Source organism: Nerophis ophidion, linkage group LG03 (genome assembly GCF_033978795.1).
Source record: "Nerophis ophidion isolate RoL-2023_Sa linkage group LG03, RoL_Noph_v1.0, whole genome shotgun sequence".
Taxonomy (NCBI): Eukaryota; Metazoa; Chordata; class Actinopteri; order Syngnathiformes; family Syngnathidae; genus Nerophis; species Nerophis ophidion.
In genome coordinates, this window is record NC_084613.1 from 56462897 (window position 1) to 56487406 (window position 24510).

General features: G+C 39.7%; 2 protein-coding genes across 6 annotated transcripts in view; one reads left to right on the forward strand and one right to left on the reverse strand.

Annotated features, from left to right (window-relative positions):
- Positions 1-17675, reverse strand: part of ccr6b (chemokine (C-C motif) receptor 6b) — a 33802-nt gene extending 16127 nt beyond the window's left edge. For 2 of the 4 annotated variants that reach the window (XR_009806188.1, XM_061895670.1), the window contains exons 1-2: positions 17134-17675; positions 16994-17055 (exon numbers count right to left, since the gene is read on the reverse strand). Coding sequence is in view for 1 of the 4 variants with exons in the window: in XM_061895669.1 (XP_061751653.1) it covers positions 9701-9750 (50 nt within the window). In the remaining 3 variants the exon portion in view is untranslated. Of the gene's footprint in view, positions 1-9700; positions 9754-16142; positions 16802-16993; positions 17056-17133 lie in introns of those variants that run through there. The other 2 variants (XR_009806187.1, XM_061895669.1) reach the window with 2 other exon arrangements.
- Positions 17237-24510, forward strand: part of crybg1a (crystallin beta-gamma domain containing 1a) — a 78738-nt gene continuing 71464 nt past the window's right edge. For both annotated transcript variants that reach the window (XM_061895663.1, XM_061895664.1), the window contains exon 1: positions 17237-17657. In XM_061895663.1, coding sequence (XP_061751647.1) covers positions 17353-17657 — 305 coding nt within the window. In that variant the 5' untranslated portion in view covers positions 17237-17352. The remainder of the gene's footprint in view (positions 17658-24510) is intronic.

Sequence of the window (24510 nt, forward strand, 5' to 3'; positions counted from 1 at the left end):
GATGAAGCCATCAGGACTACATCATCTGCAAAAAGCAGAGACCTAATCCCGTGGCCACCAAACCGGAACCCCTCAACGCCTTGACTGCGCCTAGAAATTCTGTCCATAAAAGTTATGAACAGAATCGGTGACAAAGGACAGCCTTGGCGGAGTCCAACCTTCACTGGAAACGTGTCCGACTTACTGCCAGCAATGCGGACCAAGCTCTGACACTGATCATACAGGGAGCGGACTGCCACAATAAGACATTCCGATACCCCATACTCTCTGAGCACTCCCCACAGGACTTCCCGAGGGACACGGTCGAATGCCTTCTCCAAGTCCACAAAGCACATGTAGACTGGTTGGGCAAACTCCCATGCACCCTCAAGAACCCTGCCGAGAGTATAGAGCTGGTCCACAGTTCCACGACCAGGACGAAAACCACACTGTTCCTCCTGAATCCGAGGTTCGACTATCCGGCGAAGCCTCCTCTCCAGTACACCTGAATAAACCTTACCGGGAAGGCTGAGGAGTGTGATCCCACGATAGTTGGAACACACCCTCCGGTCCCCCTTCTTAAAGAGAGGGACCACCACCCCGGTCTGCCAATCCAGAGGTACCGCCCCCGATGTCCACGCGATGCTGCAGAGTCTTGTCAACCAAGACAGCCCCACAGCATCCAGAGCCTTAAGGAACTCCGGGCGGATCTCATCCACCCCCGGGGCCTTGCCGCCGAGGAGCTTTTTAACTACCTCAGCGACCTCAGCCCCAGAAATAGGAGAGTCCACCACAGATTCCCCAGGCACTGCTTCCTCAAAGAAAGACGTGTTGGTGGGATTGAGGAGGTCTTCGAAGTATTCCCTCCACCGATCCACAACATCCGCAGTCGAAGTCAGCAGAACACCATCCGCACCATACACGGTGTTGATAGTGCACTGCTTCCCCTTCCTGAGGCGCCGTATGGTGGTCCAGAATCGCTTCGAAGCCGTCCGGAAGTCGTTTTCCATGGCTTCCCCGAACTCTTCCCATGTCCGAGTTTTTGCCTCTGCGACCGCTAAAGCTGCACATCGCTTGGCCCGTCGGTACCCGTCCACTGCCTCCGGAGTCCTATGAGCCAAAAGAACCCGATAGGACTCCTTCTTCAGCTTGACGGCATCCCTCACTGCTGGTGTCCACCAACGGGTTCTGGGATTACCGCCACGACAGGCACCAACAACCTTGCGGCCACAGCTCCAATCAGCCGCCTCGACAATAGAGGTTCGGAACATGGTCCACTCGGACTCAATGTCCCGCACCTCCCTCGTGACATGTTCAAAGTTCTCCCGGAGGTGTGAATTGAAACTCTCTCTGACAGGAGACTCTGCCAGACGTTCCCAGCAGACCCTCACAATGCGCTTGGGCCTGCCAGGTCTGTCCGGCATCCTCCCCCACCATCGCAGCCAACTCACCACCAGGTGGTGATCTGTAGAAAGCTCCGCCCCTCTCTTCACCCGAGTGTCCAAAACATAAGGCATAACATAAGACTGACCTTCCATTCGTTGTATATGCTTGTTTTGTACTCCATATCTACTGTGAAGCCAGGTGGATTTTTTAAATTTTATCTTTTTCTAGATCGCGTTGCGTCGGCGGATGGAGGGGGGCGGGGGTCTTAAGCGGTGGCATTGTTGTGGTTGGAAACGGATAAGGTTAGGTGTGATTTACCCTGAATAACCTCATCCGGCTTAGTGTAAACGGGACCTGAGAGGCAGAAGAATTAGAGACACTAAATCACATTGGTGTGTTTTACAGTTTGAATTATATTTCGTCATATTGGCCCCTAAATCAGCTGGGATAGGCTCCAGCTTACCTGGGACCCCTAAAAAAGATCATGTTCAATAAAATGTAAAAAAGCAAGTATTAAGTAAGTAGGCAATACTACCATCTCAGGAACATTGCGAAACTCCGTCCCTCACTCACTCTCTCTGATGCCGAGAGGCTCGGCCCCGCCTTAGTCTCCTCCAGGCTCGATTACTGCAACATACTACTTGTCAGGATCCCCAGCAAGAACATTCAGTAGCTGCAGCACATACAAAATAGTGCTGCGAGTATCCTGATGAGGGTGAGGAAACATGACCACATCACACCAACTCTCAAATCCCTTCACTGGCTCCCTGCTCCATTCAGGATTGAATTCAAAATCTCCCTACTAACTCATCAGTGCCTCCACGGAAATGCCCCCCTCTACCTCAAGGAACTGCTCACCCCAAATCCTCCACATGACACCTCCGCTCCAGACAGGCTAACCTCCTCCAACCTCCACGGGCAAAGCTTCGAACAATGAAAGACCGGGCTTTCTGCTCCGCTGCTCTTAATCTGTGGAACGCTTTCCCTGACCACCTGAGGGCACCTCAGACTGTGGATGCTTTTAAATAAGGCTTAAAAAAACATCTTTTTAAAAAGGCCTTTTTATAGACATGCATGCTGGTTCTCGCTATTGGGCTGTTTCTAGTTTTATATTTTATTTATTTGTATTATCTTATTACTATTATTATTATAACTATTTTTTACACTGTGGCACTTTGAGGTTGTTTGCTCAACGTACAGTGCTTTTTTACAAATAAAATCTAATATTATTATTATTATTACTATAGATGGTAAGATCCCTCTCTGATTAAACAATACCTCTGTCAGCATAAGCTACAAACCGCATGTGCTCTCTGTTCAAGGCTAAAATCACAATGTTCTAGATTATTTCTTCCTCTGCTTGTGTGTCACGCACTTGTAGCCCTTCAGCCAAGTCAGCAAGTGCCGGTTGTCACACATTGGCCTGTTTGATCTTAGACGCTGATGTGATCTTTATCAGTGAAGATCGTAGGCGTCAGCTAACATGAAAAAGAAAACTTACCGACCTAAAAATCGTTTTGATTCTTGCGCAACCCCAAAAAGCCCCCTCAGAATATTGACATTCACTTACAACAATAAAATACAAACACACAACACAGTTTATTTACGCTGAGAAATGACTTCCCTCTATAGAAATGACTTCCCTCTTTACCTTTGTTCCACTCGTGTGCTGCATCCTTTTTTCCCATCTTTATCGAATGAGGTCAGAGTAGTAAGCATACATTAGGGTTCTCCCGATACCAATATTTTGGTATAGGTACCGAAATGTATTTTGATACTTTTTCTAAAGGGGACCACAAAAAATGTCATTATTGGCTTTATTTTAACAAAAAATCTTGCAGTACATTAAACATATGTGTCTTATTGCAATCGAACAACAAGTTTATCTTTAAATAAAATAGTGAACATACTGTGACGTCTTGGTGGCATTGTGGTGACGAGTTGTTCTCTCGTGTGTGCAGCAAAGATGGACACAGCGTGAGGTAGGAACAATAATTTATTTATACTAACTAAAACAGTCTAAGAACCAAAAACACTTGCTCGAAGGCACTAACAAACAAAACAGAAAGCGCTAGCATGAGCTAGGGACAAACAACTGAAATAGCATGGAAGCTAACGTACACGGAAGTAGTTACCACAAGGCTGGAAAGAGCGACGTCAACTGTAGCGTGAAGCAAACAAGAGTCCAAGAAAGAATGTCAAACAAAGGCGGTCTTAAATAGGGAGATAACTTATCAAGGGCAGGTGCGAGTGATCAAAGGAGAGCCAGGTGACACTAAATGGGTAACTATGACAGCGGAACAAAACCAGGAAGTGCCACAAAGAACTGAGGAAGACAAATACTCGACAGAATGTGATAACAAACAGAACCAAAACCAGAATATGCCATGATCCAAGACGTGGATCATGACACATACAAGACAAATTGTCTTTTAGTAGTAAGTAAGCAAACAAAGGCTCCTAATTTAGTCTGCTGACATATGAAGTAACATATTGTCTCATTTATCATTCTATTATTTTGTCAAAATTATATAGGACAAACTGTAAAAATAGATTATTAATACACTTCTTAATTTACTGTTAATATCTGCTTACTTTCCATTTCAACATGTTCTATCTACACTTCTTTTAAAATGTAATAATCCTTTATTCTTTTTTGCTTAGATACTTTACATTAGTTTTGCATGATACCACAAATTTAGGTATCGATCCGATACCAAGTAGTTACAGGATCATACATTGGTCATATTCAAAGTCCTCATGTGTCCAGGGACGTATTCCTGAGTTTATAAAGATAATATGATTTTTTTTAAAAGAACAAAAATATTTTGTGTGAATAAAAAATATAGATGTAATCATTGCTTTATCGACTAGATATGCTACTGTACTTGGTATCATTAGAGTGGATGTCAGGTGTACATCCACCCATGGCATTTGTTTACATTCAGGAACACTAGCTTCTGTTAGCAGTGACGCTAGTGAGCTGTTGTATCCTCCTAGGTTGTGTAGTGAAGCATGTTTAGCTATTTGTTGTCCTGCAGGGATGATACTTGAAAGAAACTTTCTTTATTTGTCGCCATGGAGGCGAGGATTAGTGATTTAGAAGTCACTAAAACACTGCCGACTGCGGATGAACTTTAGCCGCTAACTAGCCATGTCTTAAAGCACCTCTTCCTAAACGCGTTTCAGTGTTATAGCTTCACCTCTATCATCAGTTTTTGATTCTGATCCCTTTTCTGTCGGCACACTGCTTGTAAGTACTCCGTGATTGTGCGCTGCCGAACATGCTCATTTTGCTTGTAAACCCAGCAGTGGCCTTCCCGTTAAAAAAAAAAAGGGAATCGATACTTTTCAAACAGAGTATTGTACAATTTTTGATTCAATAGTACCGCAATACCATACTAGTACCGGTACAACCCTATTATACATATATAAATATATACGTATATATATTTATTTTTATTTTTATTTTATTTTTTACAGACAATAACGAATAACTAAACATAAAAACATGTATTTGAATAACTAATATCTACCGGCTAGTAAGATTAGGGTACAATGGTGAATAGAGAAAAAAAGATGAAATAAACATGAGTTAAAGAGGTGGGGGGAAAAAAATTGATTTCTAGATGCATCCACCTCAGCGAGCGATACGACCAGTTCCCTTATTTTAGGGCAATTACGTTCCAGTTTTGCACACTTTTGCATTAATTGAATAAATGTACTGCGATGAGGTTGCGACTTGTCCAGGGTGTACCCCGCCTTACGCCCGATTGTAGCAGAGATAGACTCCAGCACCCCCCGCTACCCTGAAGGGAATAAGCGGTAGGAAATGAATGGATGGATGAATAAATGTGGTGGGAATAAATTCAACTGGTTCCTATTGCAAATGCCCATGCATCCATCCATTTTCTACCAGGGTTAGCTGGCGCCTATCTCAGCTACAATCGGGCGGAAGGCGGTGCACACCCTGGACAAGTCACCACCTCATCGCAGGGCCATCACAGATAGACAGACAACATTCACACTCACATTCACACACTAGGGCCAAATTAGTGTTGCCAATCAACCTATCCTCAGGTGCATATTGCAAATGCACTGTTTTTAAAAGTTTCAAGTGATGAATAATTCTTGAGTGAAATGAAAACAAATGTAAAACTGCATCAATATATAAAATAAAGATGCGTCAACAATAAATGTTTAGTCGTGGTACTTTTGTTGACAACATTTACGCATGTGCCATTGTGTAGTGTTCTCTGCTTGTTGCATTCATGCTAGTGGCATGTATGTCTTTTTCTTCAAAGGTGGTATTTTAAACTTGATGTTTGCCGATGATTAGAAAGTTTGTCGCTGCAAAACCAACAAGTTACCTCAGTTTTACCTAGTGAGCTGTTTTCAATTGAAATTAGCCGCCTCTTATCGCGATCACAGACGGTGTAACAATACACACGAGTGATTCATCTTCATTATCAATTTAAGGTGACACAATCATTTTTTCTTTATTAATCACATTCCTTAATTATGTATATCAAGGTTCAAGGTTCAAGTTTTATTTGTCACATGCAGACTACACCACAGTGAAATGCTTTTTTCCATGCTCTTCAGATATTGCGTACAGTGGGTTCCAAACACTAGTTGCAGAATCTAATACACTAAACACATAAAAATACAACAATTGAATAGCTCTGATGTACATTAATTACAATACAATTAAGTTGCAGAATATGTCACAGAAGTTATGGTGGAAGTATCAGTAAAAGTAGAAGTACAGTAGTCAAATACAGTACCAGTGCAAATCAAATAGAGTAACAGTATATACAGTATAGGGAGGAACAAATATGAAGGTGTCGACAGTTCTTTGGCAGTTGAGTAGTGACAGTAGTATGAAGAAAGGTAATGGAACAGTATGACTTCTTTATACTCTTGTTTTTACATTATTTTTACATTATTTACAATCATTGGATGACAAGTATTGAAGTCCGGTAATTACAGTGGTAAAAAAAGTGATCATATATATATATATTGGCTGAGGAAGATTGGAAAATCAGGACTCCCTGGTAAATTTGAAATATGGCTCTACCAACATGGACTGTTACCAAGACTCATGTGGCTGTTGACAGTGTATGGCATCCCTATGACACACGTAGAAGGAGTGGAAAGAAAGATCAACAAGAACCTCAGAAAATGGCTACAACAGTAGGCCTCAACATAAGATCTGGACAGCTCCAGCTTCCCTTGTCATCCGTGGTGGAGGATTTCAAGGTAGCAAAGTGCAGAGTCTTAATGACATACAGAGACACCCAGGACGAACAAATCAGACACGCAGGCGTCACTACAAGATCAGGACGCAAGTGGGCAGCTGACACAACTGTTGCACAAGCTGAGAGCATATTGAGGCTACGTGACATCATAGGGATGCCATGCACAGGGAGACAGGGTCTTGGAACTTCCCATGTCCAAGAAGGGAGTAAGGCAGAACCCAGGGAAAGAAGAGCTATGGTCCAGGAGGAAGTACGAAACCTGGAAGAGGAAGGTCGGATATCAAGAGCAGTGGAACTAGCGTCCCAGGGAGCCCGGACCAAATGGGACCTCCCTAAGAGAAAGATCACATGGGCAGATCTGTGGAAGCTGGAACCATTCCACATCTCTTTCTTGCTGAGATCAGTGTATGACACACTCCCGACTCCAACAAACTTGCACAGATGGGGCATGAGAGGGGATCCACTATGCAAGCTTTGCGGGCAGAAGGGCACCATGGCACACATTCTGTCAGGGTGTAAAACAGCACTCACCCAAGGGAGATACAGATGGCGTCATGACAAGGTGCTCATGACACTGGCTAACACCCTGGAGCAGCAGAGATGCAAGAAACAGCAACCCCAAGGGAAAACAAAATCCATCCAGTTTGTGAGGGAGGGAGAAAAGCCACCAACCACAGCAAAAGCAAGGAAGAGCCTACTGCAAATGGCACGGTCTTGGGATATGAAGGTAGACCTGGGAGGAAGGCTGCAGTTCCCCAAGGTTGTACAAACAACCCTGAGACCGGATGTGGTGCTGTGGTCTGAAGAGGCGAAGAAGATAATTCTCATTGAACTCACAGTCCCATGGGAAGAAGGTTGCGACCAAGCCTTTGAAATGAAAAGTGCTAAATACCAGGACCTTTTAAATGACAGCAGGGGAAAAGGATGGCAGGCATGGCTGTTCCCGGTCGAGGTCGGCTGCAGAGGATTCCCTGCCCAGTCGGTATGGAGAATGCTCACAGCTGTGGGAATAACAGGGAAGGAGAGAAAGACAGCAGCTCGCAGGATGGAGGAGGCAGCGGAGAGAGCCTCTTGCTGGTTATGGAGCAGGAGAGATGAGATGAGCTGGAAGCCAGGAGGAGTAGAAGGGCACCATGGAGTGACTTGGCCACCACTGCCGGCCCACCAGCGGTATGGTGTTACGGTTCAGGGTCGAAACACCCAATGACCGCTGGACACCGTCTGAAGATATCAAGTTCTCCTGGCCAAGGCTCCATTCACCTAAGGTGAATGAAGAAGAAAGCATCTCCGGATGTAATGCAATCATATATATATATATATATGAGGTTCCAAATGTCGTTCCAGACTGAACGACTCCGAAACCAATAAGGAATGTAACTGCCGCAGGAAACCTGATTGCCCTCTCAACGGAGGGGTGCTTACAAACATCTGTCGTTCACCAAGCAAAGGTAACACGCAAGGACATTAACACATCCGACACGTACGTAGGATTAACCGAAGGAGAGTTTAAAGCCAGATGGAATAATCAAAAGGCCTCCTTTAGAAACCAGACCTTGCGGAATTCTACAGAACTCAGCAAGCACATTTGGAACCTCAAAGACAATAATGTTGAATATTCAATAACATGGCAAATTCTTGCATCCAGCACACCTTACAACAGTGGTAATAAAAGATACAACCTATGCTTAAAAGAGAAACTGTTTATTATATATCACCCAGATCTGTCACCCCTTCAACAAGCGCAGTGAAATCATATTAGCATCCCGTCACAGACGGAAACACCTCCTAGGTAACACATAAGCCAATCACCACACCCTACGCCTGCCTGTACCTACCCACTCCGTGCCCTATATAAAGCATGGTATGTGAATGCGTCCATTAAAATCTCCTGACAATTGAGGGAACCCCTCATGAAACAGTTCTGTAGAGATGAAGTAGTCTTGTGATTTTTCCCACACATACATATTGCGCTCTATCGCGGTATAGAGCACTATTCTCTGGATAATCCAAATAAGACATATATATATATATATATATATATATATATATATATATATATATATATATATATATATATATATATATATATATATATATATATATATATATAGGATTGTCAAACAAATAAAATATTTAGTCGTGTTTAATCGCACTGTTCATAGTCAACTCAAAATTAGTCTTGATTAATCGCAGATAGGTATAATTTTTCATCAATAATAAGTGCACACTAGACAGATAATATTTGGTAGGGGATCTATGATATTTCTACCCGAACATATGTTTCTGATATCCTGTACATTACATGACAATTTTTTAATACTTTCTATTAAATAAAATGTAATATTGAGCCTGCTAAGCATTCTGTAATTGAGGACTTGACCAGCACATGTTGTAAAATAATCTACACAATATTTCAGCCATGTGTACATATGTATATATGTATGTATATATGTCTATGTCAATATATGTAGATGTATATAATATATATAAATATATGTAGATGTATATAATAAATGTATATATGTATAAGTAAATATATGTATATATAGATGTATATATGAATATATACTGTATATATAGATATGTGTTTGTTATCTATATATATATACATATATACAGTATATATATATATATATATATGTATATATATACAGTATATATATATATGTATATATATATATATATATATATATATATATATATATATATATATATATATACATATATATATATGGTTTGTATGTTATTTAAATATTCCCTTATATGACCAGCATATTAAATACATTTAACACCTAGAGATTGCAGTATAGACCATTAAATAATATAACAGAAAAAAATAGCACCGCGAAAATGATGCTATAGTTTTGATTGACAAAGAGTTTGATCACCTTAACTAAATTTAAACAGTGCCTTACATCCATGATTCCTATGATATACAAATAATTGAATTTAATGAAAGCGGAATTTCAAATACTTTTTTTGTAATTCGATCTGATTAGATAATACGTATTGGCATACCACTATTACATTTTCCATCTCTCCATTCAACAAACCCTCAGAATAATGCCACTTACCCCGTTAAGTTTTCAGAATAAGATGTTAATGTTGAAGAAGGGACCATCATGATTCATGTTTCAGAAACAGTTGAAAATGAAATGTTATTATCACAGATCTATAATCAGTGGGTCAGAGAGAGAGAGAGAGAGGGAGAGGGAGAGAGAGAGAGACAGAGAGAGAGACACACACAATTTCACCTTCCTGCTTGTGAATTTACTGGTTTTTTTACAGCATGCCCTTCTCCCACACATTTTAACTTGACTTGCAATCTAATCTTTTCATGTGTTGTCAGTTTTTCCTCTCCACATTGTGTTTACTAGGGGGTGTCCTGATACAATATTGATATTGGATATCGATCCGATATCAGAAGAACAACCCAAAATATGATATCGGCTTGTATTTAAAATCTCAGATACAAGCAGTCCTGCAGCCTGTTTACTTGTGCAAAACCGGACAGTCAGTTAACATCTAAGTGTCCTCCAATAAGCACACAGGTTTGGTCTTCTTGTATTTTAGGCTGTCTACACTAAGTCATTTAACCCCTTAAACAAATCATTTTTAGTCTATGCCCCGTTTCAGCCACACTAATCCATCCATTTAAAGTCCCCCTCCTCGGGAAATTTTTTAGGGAAGTAATTTACAGCAGGTAAACATGGTAGGCTACAAGAAGCTAGCAGCTACTCAGCAGCCAAGCACACAATAGCAAACAATCTCCATATGTAAAGTGTCCTTAGTTGAACAATATCATAGCTTACATTTGTCAATAAAATAACAAATATTAAATGATTATTGTTACACATTACTTACACATATGTTTTAAAGGCAGAAGTGAATTAGAAAGTATCCAGTAACAAACGTGTCCGCATCATTCAAATCACTGCGTCATGAGCTACATTTAATGAATTTTTGTGGCCACTAGGTGTTACTAAAAAAAATTACTACTTCATTTCAAAAACACTTCATAGTTAATGTCAAGTTTGCATTGGAAGTGAAAAAGTTGTATAAGTACATTTTCATCTTCTTGCAAGTTATATTCTGGATCAGTGGTTTTCACATTTGTTTTCCAGGGAAGTATCTCAAGTACTGCCAAACAGCTAATATAATTTTTGGTTGGAAAAAAACGATGAAATGTATTACTGTCCCAATAGTGCTCATATATAGTGGTCTTGTTTGAAACATTTGAACCCCACGTGACAGTTTCGACGTTGTCCGCTAATTTCCTCTGTTTTGTATCATTTCCTGTTCTGTGCTCCTATTTTAGTTCTATTTCTGTTCGGGTCCTTGTTTCACTTACTGGCTTTTTACTACCAGCACACCTGTTTTCCAATCCTTAATGTATCCCTGTAGTTCTCAAACTTTTTTCACCAGGTAACACCTCAGAAAATACTTTGCTCTCCAAGTAACACCAAAATGACCAATATTAAAATACAGTAGCGCAATTGGCCTAAGTATTCATTAAAAACAAGGCAGAGGTTTTATTCAATAAGCATATTTAATATTTTTGGCCACTGTAACATGACAGTTTAAACAGTAACACTGTTGGTAAAATAAAACACTCTAATCAAGCAATTCTTTGGCGCACGACTGGATTGAGCCCGCTTACCACGAGTGGTACATGTACCACAGTTTAAGAATCACTGATCTAGTCTTTTTTTTTTACCTGTTGCTCCTTGCCTGTGCTGGATCATTGTGATTTGTACCTTGACAAGTATTTGTCTTCTGTGCACTTCCATGCTGCACTAGATGTATTTTGCAGTGCCTGTTTTCCCCCCACTAAAAAGGGCCTTTAGCTGCACTCCGCCTTCCCTGCTCTGTATCCTGGGGTCCAGACAACACAAAAACGTAAGGATGTATGTGTGGAGTTTGAATGTTCTCCCTGTGACTGCGTGGGTTCCCTCCGGGTACTTCGGCTTCCTCCCACCTCCAAAGACATGCACCTGGGGATTAACCTGACTCTCGCCAGATCCTTGTAGTTCGCTGAGCTCCACACAAGGATCTTGGCTCGAGGGCAATGCAAACTCCTTTAAGATAGTAAAAAATAATGAGCCAATCAGGATAGCCGGGAGGGATTTCATACATGTGACATAACGCCGAAGCGACTGTTTGATTCAAACAACAAAGGCGGCACGCAGCGAGGAGTTGTGTGCTGACATTGATTCTGCTATTGCAGTCCACTGACATTGCTGTGTTTTTTTCAGTAAAAGTTCTATAAATTTTCGCTCTGTCGTTATCCAATATGTCAGCTGTTCTGTTTTGGATTTCCCAGCGTCACTCTCATCAGCGTCACGGGTTGATTTTGATGTGAGTGGTTGAAGTAGCACGTCATTCTAGATAACGAACAAGTGGTTTATGCAATCACATACAAAAAATGTTTACAAGGCCCCGCCTTCTAAAATCCATCTCTTATTGAGAAATCCCAGATCCTTGTGTGGAGCTCAGTGAACTACAAGGATCTGGCGAGAGTCAGGTTACCTGGGGATAGGTTGATTGGCAACAATAAATTGGCCCTAGTGAATGAACGTGAGTGTGAATGTTGTCTGTCTGTGTTGGCCCTAAGACTGGTCCAGGGTGTACCCTGCCTTCCGGCCGTGTGCAGCTGGGATAGGCGCCAGCTCCCCCCCGCCACCCCGCAAGGGTCAAACGGTAGAAAATACATATTGTATTTGTCAATGGTGTTGTTTTTGTTTTTTTGTTGTTGTCTCTCTGTCTTGTCCCTATCTTGTGCATGCAATGTCCCCCTCTGTCTGCTTTTTCCCCCTTCTTTTTATCCCCTCCTGCTCCAGTCGGGCTGTGCCAAACAGTAAATACATCCATTTAATAAAGTCAAATACAAAGAAAGCAACATGAGAAGTAACCCACACTGCTCTTTTGTAAAACAAGTATGTATAGCATATACTGCATGGGCATCTCCATCAACATAATGATTTGCCTGAGTGGCTGGAAAGGACATGTTGAAAAAACAACACATTAAAATTAGGAAAGACAATAGAAAAAGAACCCCCAAAAAACAATATGAAATACTTGTTTTAACTTGAATCTGTATTTTATAAAGATGTAGAAAGCAAATTCTTTGTTTTGCAATTGTTCTGTTATTGTAAGAGATGTTTTTATCTTAACTAACTGTGAGTTAATCCACAATGTGATTAAAGGGGTAATCGACTAACCAATAAAAGAATGTTGATGTTATTAATCAAAACAAAGATGTCATTAACGTTGAGGTGAATTGCAAGGCAGCTGGTGAACTTACAATTGCAATTTGATCAGAATAAATATGTTTTTCAGTGGACTAAAGAGTCCAAGGTGCAGCTTTGGAGCCATTTAGTCGGCAGCTATTTTTTTTACTTGCCCACGACACATTATAGAATATAAATAACCAAAAAAAAACAAAAACAAAAAAAATAACATTTGGGGAAACAGTTTTAAAATCCAAAAATTAAAGAGGCTAATGAATTGTAAAAACAAAACTAAGATATGCATTTTTGGAACAAAAGATGCTAAAATATGAATTTTCTGGAAAAATTGCATGTGAATGCTGAAATGCCCAGGTCAAACGGAAACGCTAAAGTTAGCATGCTAAAATTCTAACATCAACATTCTTACAGTTTGCATGCTGACAATTTGTGTGTCAAGTACTTTGAAGTGTACGCTTGCACAAAATAGTTAAAAGTGTTCATCTGTTAAGTACCAAGTAATATGACACTGAGGTTTATGTCAGCCAATTTGACTTAAAAAGTTAGCAATCTAACAGTTAGCATGTGTCACATAGGCTACCAAAGGTGAGGTGTACCCCTGCAAAATTAGCAAAAAAAAGTTAGCACGCTAATTTAGGTGTGCAAGCATGCTAATGTTAGCATGTTAACAGTTAGCATGTGTCATGTACAACGTCTTATGACTGTGAGGTGAACGCTTGTTAAATTATTTTTGAAAAAAAACTTAGCATGCTAATGTTAGCATATGTCAGTAACAAATTATACCACAAAGCTCTTTGAGCACGCTGTATAAAATGTTTTTTTAGCCTTTTTACAAAGTGTACTACAACCTATTTTAGAATGTGGCCCTCTGTGTAAAACGTATGGATACTACTGATTACATTCAAATATCAACATATTTATGGAGTTACATTTGTGTCTTAATTTTGAGGTCACAAAGGCAGATTTTGAGGACAGAAAAATAAATTTCGCAATCACAGACATATTTTGAAAAATGAGAAAAATGTTTAAGTGAATACAAATGTATTTTGTGCACAATAAAAGTGTTTGCATGTTGTCCAATATCCATATTAACACTAATTACTGCTTTCTGCACCGTCAGACCGATGTGCTTTCTCATACCCTCTCTCTCCCTCTCTCTGCCCTCTGCGTATTCAGATTTTTTTCTACACTCGCTCAAATTTCCGCTATGCGTTTGCGTAAGTTTTGACACACCATTATGTTTTTTTCAAAAAGGGAACCAATCAGAGAACTGCACAAACTCTGATTGGCTGCTTAGTTTCAAATTAGATCACTCTGAAAAAATATTTTCTACATGGCGGCGCTATGCAGAGCGTAATGAGTGACTTTAAAATGCCCTTATTAGTCTATTTATTCAATTAAAACATCTAAAATCCCATATGTAAAGTTGTGGTGACTGTAGTGTTAAAATACAAGACCCCGACTATCGTAATTTCGAGGAACCGCCAAGCTTTTCGCTCCACTAAATCTCTCTGGGGTTCGTATTTGGCTCGATGATTCTGTCAGGGGCTGTCGGTCTTGAACTCCAAGATGCAGAGATGGCAGGCATAGCGCAGGTAAACATGACTTTAATTTCAACAAGGAAACAATACAACTGGTAAGTGCACATGCAGGAAACATCGAAACAGGAAACAATCATCGAGCCCTGACTAGAGGGCGAGGCAGGCATAAATGGCAGCCAGCTGATTGACAACAGGTGTGGCCAGGCTGCTAATCAGCGGCAGGTGAAGCCGGAAAAGGAACCAAACATAAGACTGCAACAGGAAATAAACCCAAACCAATATCCTAAATAACCAATATCCATATATCCAGATCGTCACAGCATCAGCAATTAACACATACCTTACATGGTACTTATAGAGTTAAAATAATTGTTAAAAACATATCAAATGTGAAAAAAGTGAAGAAATAAAATATTTGATCTCGCAATTTGTTGCACCCATTCAATGCCGCAGAAGCCTGTGGTACCGCTCGTAGTTGGTTGAATCGAGTGAAAGTGGCAGAGCGTAGCTCGCTCCTGGGGACGCCCAACCTTGTCTCACAAGTTCTAGTTAATCTTTACATATCCTTTTTGAAAATGGCTTTGCAAATACAGTCACGATCATAAGTTTACATACACTTGTAAAGAACATAATTTCATGGCTGTCTTGAGTTTCCAATCATTTATACAACTTTATTTTTTGTGTAATAGAGTGATTGGAGCACAAACTTGTTGGTCACAAAAACATTCATGAAGTTTGGTTCTTTGATTAATTTATTATGGGTCTACTGAAAATGTGACCAAATCTGCTGGGTCAAAAGTATACACACAGCAATGTTAATATTTGCTTGTCCCTTGGCAAGTTTCACTGCAATAAGGCGCTTTTGGTAGCCATCCACAAGCTTCTGGTTGAATTTTTGACCACTCCTCTTGACAAAATTGGTGCAGTTCACCTAAATGTGTTGGTTTTCTGACATGGACTTGTTTCTTCAGCATTGTCCACACGTTTAAGTCTGGACTTTGGGAAGGCCATTCTAAAATATTAATTCTAGCCTGATTTAAACATTCCTTTACCACTTTTGACGTGTGTTTGGGGTCATTGTCCTGTTGGAACACCCAACTGCGCCCAAGACCCAACCTTCGGGCTGATGATTTTAGGTTGTGCTGAAGAATTTGGATGTAATCCTTTTTTTTCATTGTCCCATTTTAAAGCACCAGTTCCAATGGCAGCAAAACAGGCTCGGAGCATAAAACTTGGCGGTGCGCATGGTTTTCCTGGGATAATGGCCTCAGCTTTTCTCCTTCAAACATATTGCTGGGTATTGTGGCTAAACAGCTTAATTTTTGTACAACAATTATTCTCAACAAAAGAGGAGAAATATAACCTTAGAGGAAAATCTAATTTAAAACATGTGTATGCTCGTACAAGACTTAAAAGCTTTAGCATATCTGCATGTGGAATTAAATTATGGAATGGATTAACCAAAGAAATCAAATAGAGCACCAATATGATTCAGTTTAAGAGACTGTTCAAACTACTATCATAGTAAAGTGTTCACAAAGTACACAGAACAAGAATTATGAACATCTTGAACCCTTTTTTTTAGACAAAGATTATTATGTATTTAATATGTATTTGCTTACTGTGGTATGTTATTTATTTCTTATTTATCTGTTCACTATTCTGTTACATAGAACAAGGAAATTGGATAAATTTGCTATGGTATGAAAAGGGGTAGGATTAAATAAGATCTGCTTCTTCCTACTCCTTTACGAACGTGGTGGAATGAAACGATTGGAAATGTTTGATGCATTACCATACCATACCATACCATACCAACTTTATTTATAAAGCCCTTTAAAAACAACCACAGTTTTGAAGAAAGGAGGGCTGTACATCACAAAGAAATACAGGAAAAGGACACAAAAATTACATTTAAAACAGAAGTAAAATAAACTTTGAAAAAAAAAAGAAAAATGATCCTGAGAACAATTTGTTTGAAAAACAGCAGTTCAAAATGTGAAAAACAGTTTAAAAAAGTTAAAAACAGTTTAAAGTCTCATGCTGGGTTAAAAGCCAGTGAATAAAAATGGGTTTTAAGAAGGGTCTTAAAAGTAGCTAAAGAAGGGGCCTGTCTCACGTGGATTATTATTGCATACGATACAATATATACATTATACATTGTATCATATGCATGTTAGGAATAAAATGAAACTGAACTGAAAATTAAGACAAAAATAATATAGCTCTATGCATGTTGAAGCGCTTCCCTTATATGACCAGCAGATAGAGCCATTATTATACCAGTGGACTGTTTAATGGAGTGTTGCACTTAACAAGACTCAAAATGGTCCATTTTTTGGAATACATGTACTGTCTCTCCTGTCTTGTTTTCACAATCTCACACCTATAGAGCAACATGTCATGAATGTTGTTTTTTTTCATGAAGAGAGAACAAAGCAAAACAAAACAGTCAGCAATGGTTCCATTCAAAATGAAAGCCTTAAAATCAAACTGTGTGTTTAAAATAATTACTGGCATTATGAGGGTTAAAAAAATGATGTGTTGTTGGTGAGCTGTTGAGAGGTTTATTAAATACCTTGAAGCTGTGCCAAAGTGGAAGATGACTGCCTTCAGAACAAAAGCTCATCCTGAAACTCACTTTAAAAAATACAAAAATTACATTAGACGTATGTAAAAATGTATTATGTAAAGAAGAGAATGCTCTATTTTACTCACGATTTATGATTGTACCGTCGATTTAAAATCGAATGCCAAAGGGCAATTGGCTTTTATCTTGAAGGTAGTAGCCGGAACTGCTCCCCACATCAGCTCACTTCACGATCACCTGTCGGCGTGCGGGAGAGTCTGGGCAGGTTTATTGTAACCCACCGCGCAGGTTCGCCCAGTACTTCACTTTTTCAAGCAACTAAGTAAGACTACTCGCTTCAGTTAAACATGAGTAGGTCTGTCACTTTAAAAGTTAAGAATCCTTTTAAGACCAAGTCACCGGACAAAGAGGCCAAGGTACCGAAACAGTCCGATTCGGTCAACGATGGAGCAGACGCCACCGGGACTTCACCCGCGGGCCACGGAGACAGCGTCACATTGCCCGGTGACACTTTGCTTATTTCGCCGAAGGAAAAGAAGAAAAGGCGAATGCTGTCGTTCAGGTTAAAACGCAAAAAATCCAAGAAGAAAGACGACACAGGAGGAGAGGAGTTGTTATTCTCGGATGAGCTGAATAGCTTCAGCAGTGACATGTGAGTAACTAACTTCATCTTCTGTCTAAATGACGTCTTCAAATGAGGTCTCACCTTTATAGCTAGTTTTGCAAAGAAATACTGCATGACTAATGCAAAACATCAATCTATTTGGTCCAATTTCAGTGCCTCCTCACCATTATTGTTTTACAGGTTTTTTTTAATATTCATCCTTTCATTTCAATTCATCCTTTTTTTATCACATTGGAGTCAACAGTACAAGAATATACTACAATTCTTCTCAACAAAGGAGGAGAAATATAATCTTAAAGAAAAACTTAATGTAAAATATTTGTACGCACAGTATATCAGTATGTGGAATTACATTCTGGAATGGATTAAGCAAAAAAATAAAAAAATTTACTAATTAATATAATCCACTTCAAGAAGCTCTTCCAACCTAAAGTTTTTACAAAGAAGAAGAACCGTGTTAAACATTCTGAATTTATTTCATCCATCCATTCGTTTTCTAGATAATCTTACTCATCTCACCATATGAAATATAATTTACTTCACCAATTCTTATTTATTTATTTTTATTGTTATTACTTATGCAGTATTTTGCGAATAATTTGAGAACAGGAAGTGAACAGAAGTTTTAGCAATTGCTATGTAAAGGAAAATGGGGTAGGATTAAATAAGCTCTGCTTCTTCCTACTTTTTTTTTAACATGCTGAATAGAGAGACTGGAAATTGTGATGTATCATGTTGTATGCATGCATGTTTGAAATAAACTCAAACTTGGCATATTGTCAACCCTCCGGATTTTCCCGTGAGACTCCCGAATTTCAGTGCCCCTCCAGAAAATCTCACAGGGCAACCATTCTCCCGAATTTCTCCCGATTTCCACCCGGACAACAATATGGGGGGCGTGCCTTAAAGGCACTGCCTTTAGCATCCTCTAAACCTGTCGTCACGTCCGCTTTTCCCCCATACAAACAGCGTGCCGGCCAAGTCACATACTATATGCGGCTTTTAAGTGAATGCAACGCATACTTGATCAACAGCCATACATGTCACACTGTGGGTGGCCGTATAAACAACTTAAAAACTGTTACAAATGTGCACCACACTGTGAACACACACCAACCAAGAATGACAAACACATTTCAAGAGAACATCCGCACCGTAACACAACGTAAACACAACAGAACAAATACCCAGAAACCGTTGCAGCACTAACTCTTCTGGGACGCTACCATATACATCCCCTGCTACCACCAAACCCTGCCCACCTCAACTCCGCCTCCCACCTCAAAACACCCCCGCCCCCTATCTCCCGAAATTGGAGGTCTCAAGGTTGGCAAGTAAAACAATTCCTTGACTAACCAGGTAAACCTAATTGAGTCAGTACATGTCCATGCACTAAATTAGTGCAATTTCTCAAATGGTTCACCTCTAAATAAGCCTCCTCCAACCCATGGAAACCTTAATGCTGTCAATACTGTTCGGTTTTTGAAAAATTGGACTAACACACCCAGATTATACGATTGAAAACCAGATCTGGGACGGATTATAGGATTGGGATTATAGGGACGGCGTGGCGCAGAAGAGTGGCCGTGCGCAACCCGAGGGTCCCTGGTTCAATCCCCACCTAGTACCAACCTTGTCACGTCCATTGTGTCCTGAGCAAGACACTTCCCCATTGCTCCTGATGGGTGCTGGTTAGCGCCTTGCATGGCAGCTCCCTCCATCAGGGTGTGAATGGGTGAATGTGGAAGTAGTGTCAAAGCGCTTTGAGTACCTTGAAGGTAGAAAAGCGCTATACAAGTACAACCCATTTATCATTTATTTATTTATCTCTCGAGGACGTGTGTGCAGTCAAAAGAGGACAACCCAGAAGCAAATACTATTCAATAAAAACATAGCAACAATTGTAATGAAGAGGAGACTGTTTATTAATTTCACAAATTAAAAGAACAACGTTTTGAAGTGCATTGATGGTAGAAAGAAATAAACTGAGATTTATTTAAGAAGGTAGCAAAGAAAAAGTAAAATGCTGGCTTAATTGTGACTACCGAACAAAAGATATTGAAGCAGGTTTATTAAAAACGAATAATAAATCTTACACAAACCTCTTTCCGCTGCATTCGTGCACTCCAAACTGATACATTTTCCGCACAACGGGCAAGATAGTCCAGAACAATAGCAACATTCATCTGAAACAGTTTCAGTTGGGAACATACAGTCTTTTCTTTCAGATTTCTGGGACGCCGTGGAGTAGTGGAAGAGTGGCCGTGCGCAACCCGAGGGTCACTGGTTCAAATCCCACCTAGAACCAACCTCGTCACGTCCGTTGTGTCCTGAGCAAGACACTTCACCTTTGCTCCTGATGGGTGCTGGTTGGCGCCTTGCATGGCAGCTCCCTCCATCAGTGTGTGAATGTGTGTGTGAATGGGTAAATGTGGAAGTAGTGTCAAAGCGCTTTGAGTACCTTGAAGGTAGAAAAGCGCTATACAAGTACAACCCATTTAAAACTCCTTCTATCAATCCACAGAGCTTTATAATGAACTCTGAGACATTCAAAAGTTTTGTTTCCATGATTCCACATCCAAAAATTCCTTCGAAAACATTCTTCCCCTGGTCTTTCTTTGCATCAGACCTGCATTTGCCCAAACCCACCAAATATGAGAAGAAAACAATATTTTTACGTATATTAGCCCAACTGGACTATAAGCTGCAGATATATACCGGTACGAAAGATTGTTTTCAAACGGTGCTGGGAAAACATCAGTAAAAGAGATGATCAAACAAAACAGAAGTCATCATCATGGACCTACTAGCTGCGGAAGCTAGCTCTCCTGTCAGACTCAATAACTCCACAGTGAAGTTTTGGTGAATTTACGAAACTAAAACAATACAAAAAGGATGCCACTGTAAATTGACAATACTAACACAGACATTTGTTAACGTGTTAGCATATTTGCTAATGCTAATGACTCCAGCTTAATTACATTACGATAGCATGTATAAATATTCATGAAAGCACTCCTACAGACATCACACGGGACGGTTTATTAGTAAGTATGAATTATTTTAGCGATATTGTAAAACTTAAAAACGTTAGTTGGAATGATTAATGAAGAATACTGTCAAGCAGAAAGGCAATGGACTGTTTTACTTAACAGTCCATTGTTAAGGCACAAGACCTTAAGTACATTTTCAACTCTCAGCAGCTGCAGTGAGCAAAAAAAAAAGCTTTTCTTTAATTTTCAGATTGTCTTTTCAACCACGGAATTTTCTTTAAGAAACTATTGAATACAAATGAGAGGGATAAATCAAAACAATATTTTATTTTATTTGATAATAAACTAGTAGTTTGAAATGATACTGCACCTTTCTCTTTGCACATTTTAATTTGAATAAAACATTTTTTTAGACAAGATATAAATTTGTGCTCTTTATGGAATCATTTTCAAAGGACTAAATTAAGAGCTTTCTCTTGGAGGCAGTACTTCTGTCTTGAATAAAATACTATGTTAACAAAAATGTAGCATTGCACATTGCATGCAAATTATATCCAACCTTGGAATCAATAATGTGCAAACTTAAAATTTCTGTCTTGAATAAAATACATTTGTAAATACAAGTGTAGTATTGTTATTAGTACAATAAGTAGATAAAGGCAGTCACTTTCATTCTCACAGCTTGGCGGTGTGCAGAGTGACTAATTTAGTGATCGCTCTTTGCATTGTGGTTCTTCCTCATCATACAGGGTATCATCATACATGCCTGGTGTGAATGATTCCACAACAGTGAAATGCATTTTTACTGTAGTTTGTTTGTTGTTGCAGTCTTGTTCAGCTCATAGTGTCCCATTTCCCGCACTCCACTGAAGGCTTTGGTTTCAGATGCTGGAATAAGTTTGTGCTGCTGCCTTTTTTAAACTAACTTTGCACCGGTGCAGTCATTGGTTCCACGCGTGTTTCCACAAAACCAAAGTACCGACAACACTTTTATTTCTTTATTATCCATATATGGCCCAGGACCAGTGTCGCAAATATGAAGGTCAGCTGGATAAAAGAAATACAAATTGCAGTATTTTTTTGTCCAGAGTCTTAAAGGTCTTCTTAAACCGTCCCAGTCAGGAGTCTGTACAAAAAATAAAGATACACGGGTAACCCTTGACTGCTTGTATGCCAATCAGGGCGCATATAGACAACCGACCATCCACTCTCACATTCATGCCTAATAGACATTTTTTTGTCTCCAATGTTTTGGAGATGTTGTAGGAAGCCGCACAACCTGGAAAAAAAAATTCTCCCACACACAGAGGCAGCCCTTGCAAATATTTGAAACTTCAATCTCTTGATGTCCCACTACTAATCCACCATTTTAAATCAGGATACACAAATGTGATTCTTGCCTTATGTTGAACTACAGTGTTACGTTCTGGACCCCCTGTAATAGCTACATTTCTGTGAATCAGGGATCTTATGTTTTTTTACGGTTTATATGAATGTTGTTTGTATGTATTAATCGTCTTTATGAGGCCTCCACTCAATTTTCACATACATTTCCTGTGCTCTTTAAACACTTTACACAGTACACGCTAAAACAACATGAATCTTCAATGGTTACTCAAATCTTCCTATAGCGCACCTTCCGCGTGCTGAAAGTAGGTTTTGTCATCTACAAACAACATTTCCATATGAGTTGGGAAATTGTGTTAGATGTAAATATAAACGGAATACAATGATTTGCAAATCCTTTTTAACCCATATTCAATTGAATGCACTACAAAGACAAGATATTTGATGTTCAAACTCATGAACTTTATTTTTTTTTTGCAAATTATAATCAATGTAGAATTTCATGGCTGCAACACGTGCCAAAGTAGTTGAGAAAGGGCATGTTAACCACTGTGTTACATCACCTTTTCTTTTAACAACACTCAATAATTGTTTTGGAACTGAGGAAACTAATGGTTGAAGTTTTGAAAGTGGAATTATTTTCCATTCTTGTTTTATGTAGAGCTTCAGTCGTTCAACAGTCCAGAGTCTCCGCTGTCGTATTTTATGTTTCATAATGCGCCACACATTTTCGATGGGAGACAGGTCTGGACTGCAGGCGGGCCAGCAAAGTACCCGCACTCTTTTTTTCACAAAGCCACGCTATTGTAACACGTGCAAAATGTGGCTTGGCATTGTCTTGCTGAAATAAGCAGGGGCATCCATGAAAAAGACGGCGCTTAAATGGCAGCATATGTTGTTCCAAAACCTGTATGTACCTTTCAGCATTAATGGTGCCTTCACAGATTAGATTAGATTAGATTAGATAGTACTTTATTTATTCCGTCAGGAGAGTTCCTTCAGGAAAATGACAATTTTCAGCAACTAATACGCCCCCTATACCATCACAATTGCTGGCTTTTGAACTTTGCGTCGATAACAGTCTGGATGGTTCGCTTCCCCTTTGGTCCGGATGACACGATTTCGAATATTTCCAAAAACAATTTGAAATGTGGACTCGTCAGACAACAGAACACTTTTCCACTTTGCATCATTCCATCTGAGATGACCTCGGGCCCAGAAAAGCCAGCTGCGTTTCTGGATGTTGTTGATAAATGGCTTTTGCTTTGCATAGTAGATCTTTAACTTACACTTACAGATGTAGCGACAAACTGTATTTAGTGACAGTGGTTTTCTGAAGTGTTCCTGACCCCATGTGGTGATGATATCCTTTAGAGATTGATGTCGGTTTTTGATACAGTGCCGTCTGAGGGATCGAAGGTCACGGTCATTCAATGTTGGTTTCCGGCCATGCCGCTTATGTGGAGTGATTTCTCCAGATTGTCTGAATCTTTTGATGATATTATGAACCGTAGATGTTGAAATCCCTAAAATTCTTGCAATTGCACTTTGAGAAACGTTATTCTCAAACTGTTTGACTATTTGCTCACGCAGTTGTGGACAAAGCGGTGTACCTCGCCTCATCCTTTCTTGTGAAAGGCCGAGCATTTTTTAGGAAGCTGTTTTTATACCCAATCATGGCACCCACCAGTTCCCAATTAGCCTGCACACCTGTGGGATGTTCCAAATAAGTGTTTGATGAGCATTCCAGAAAATACTAAACACACACAAGAAAAACTACAACACAAACAAACTGTCAGTGGCAAGCCTGACACAAATAAGTGTTTGATGAGCATTTCTCAATTTTATCAGTATTTATTGCCACCTTTCCCAACTTCTTTGTCACGTGTTGCTGGCATCAAATTCTAAAGTTAATGATTATTTGCAACAACAAAAAAATGTTTATCAGTTTGAACATCAAATATGTTGTCTTTGTAGCATATTCAACTGAATATGGGTTGAAAATGATTTGCAAATCATTGTATTTCGTTTATATTTACATCTAACACAATTTCCCAACTCATATGGAAACGGGGTTTGTAGATCACGCTTCAGTACGGTCAAGAAAAGGTTGTATAATTGTGTGCTGCATGTCAACCACATGACGAACACCACAGGTTGTACCATCGATTCCATAAATCTGGGGGGAAATGAGTGTCTCCTTGATGACAAACGTTTTACATGTGAACAGCTCATTTCAATAGAGCTGCACTTCTGCACTTGGTATCTGTTGTACACTCTGTTTTAGGCCCTGTTTATATTAAGCCAGATTACTCCTTAAATGAATAACGATTTATTCTAAACCAGGGGTGTCAAACGTCAGGTTTTATCCAGCCCGCGGGATGAGTTTGTTAAGTATACAAATAAGACCTGAAATTCTTGAATGAAAGAAACAGCTCTTCTATATGTGTCTACTGGATGTTGCAATAGCAATTCTTTGTATCTCTGTAGATCAGGGGTCTGCCACCCGCGGCTCCGGAGCCGCATGCGGCTCTTGGATC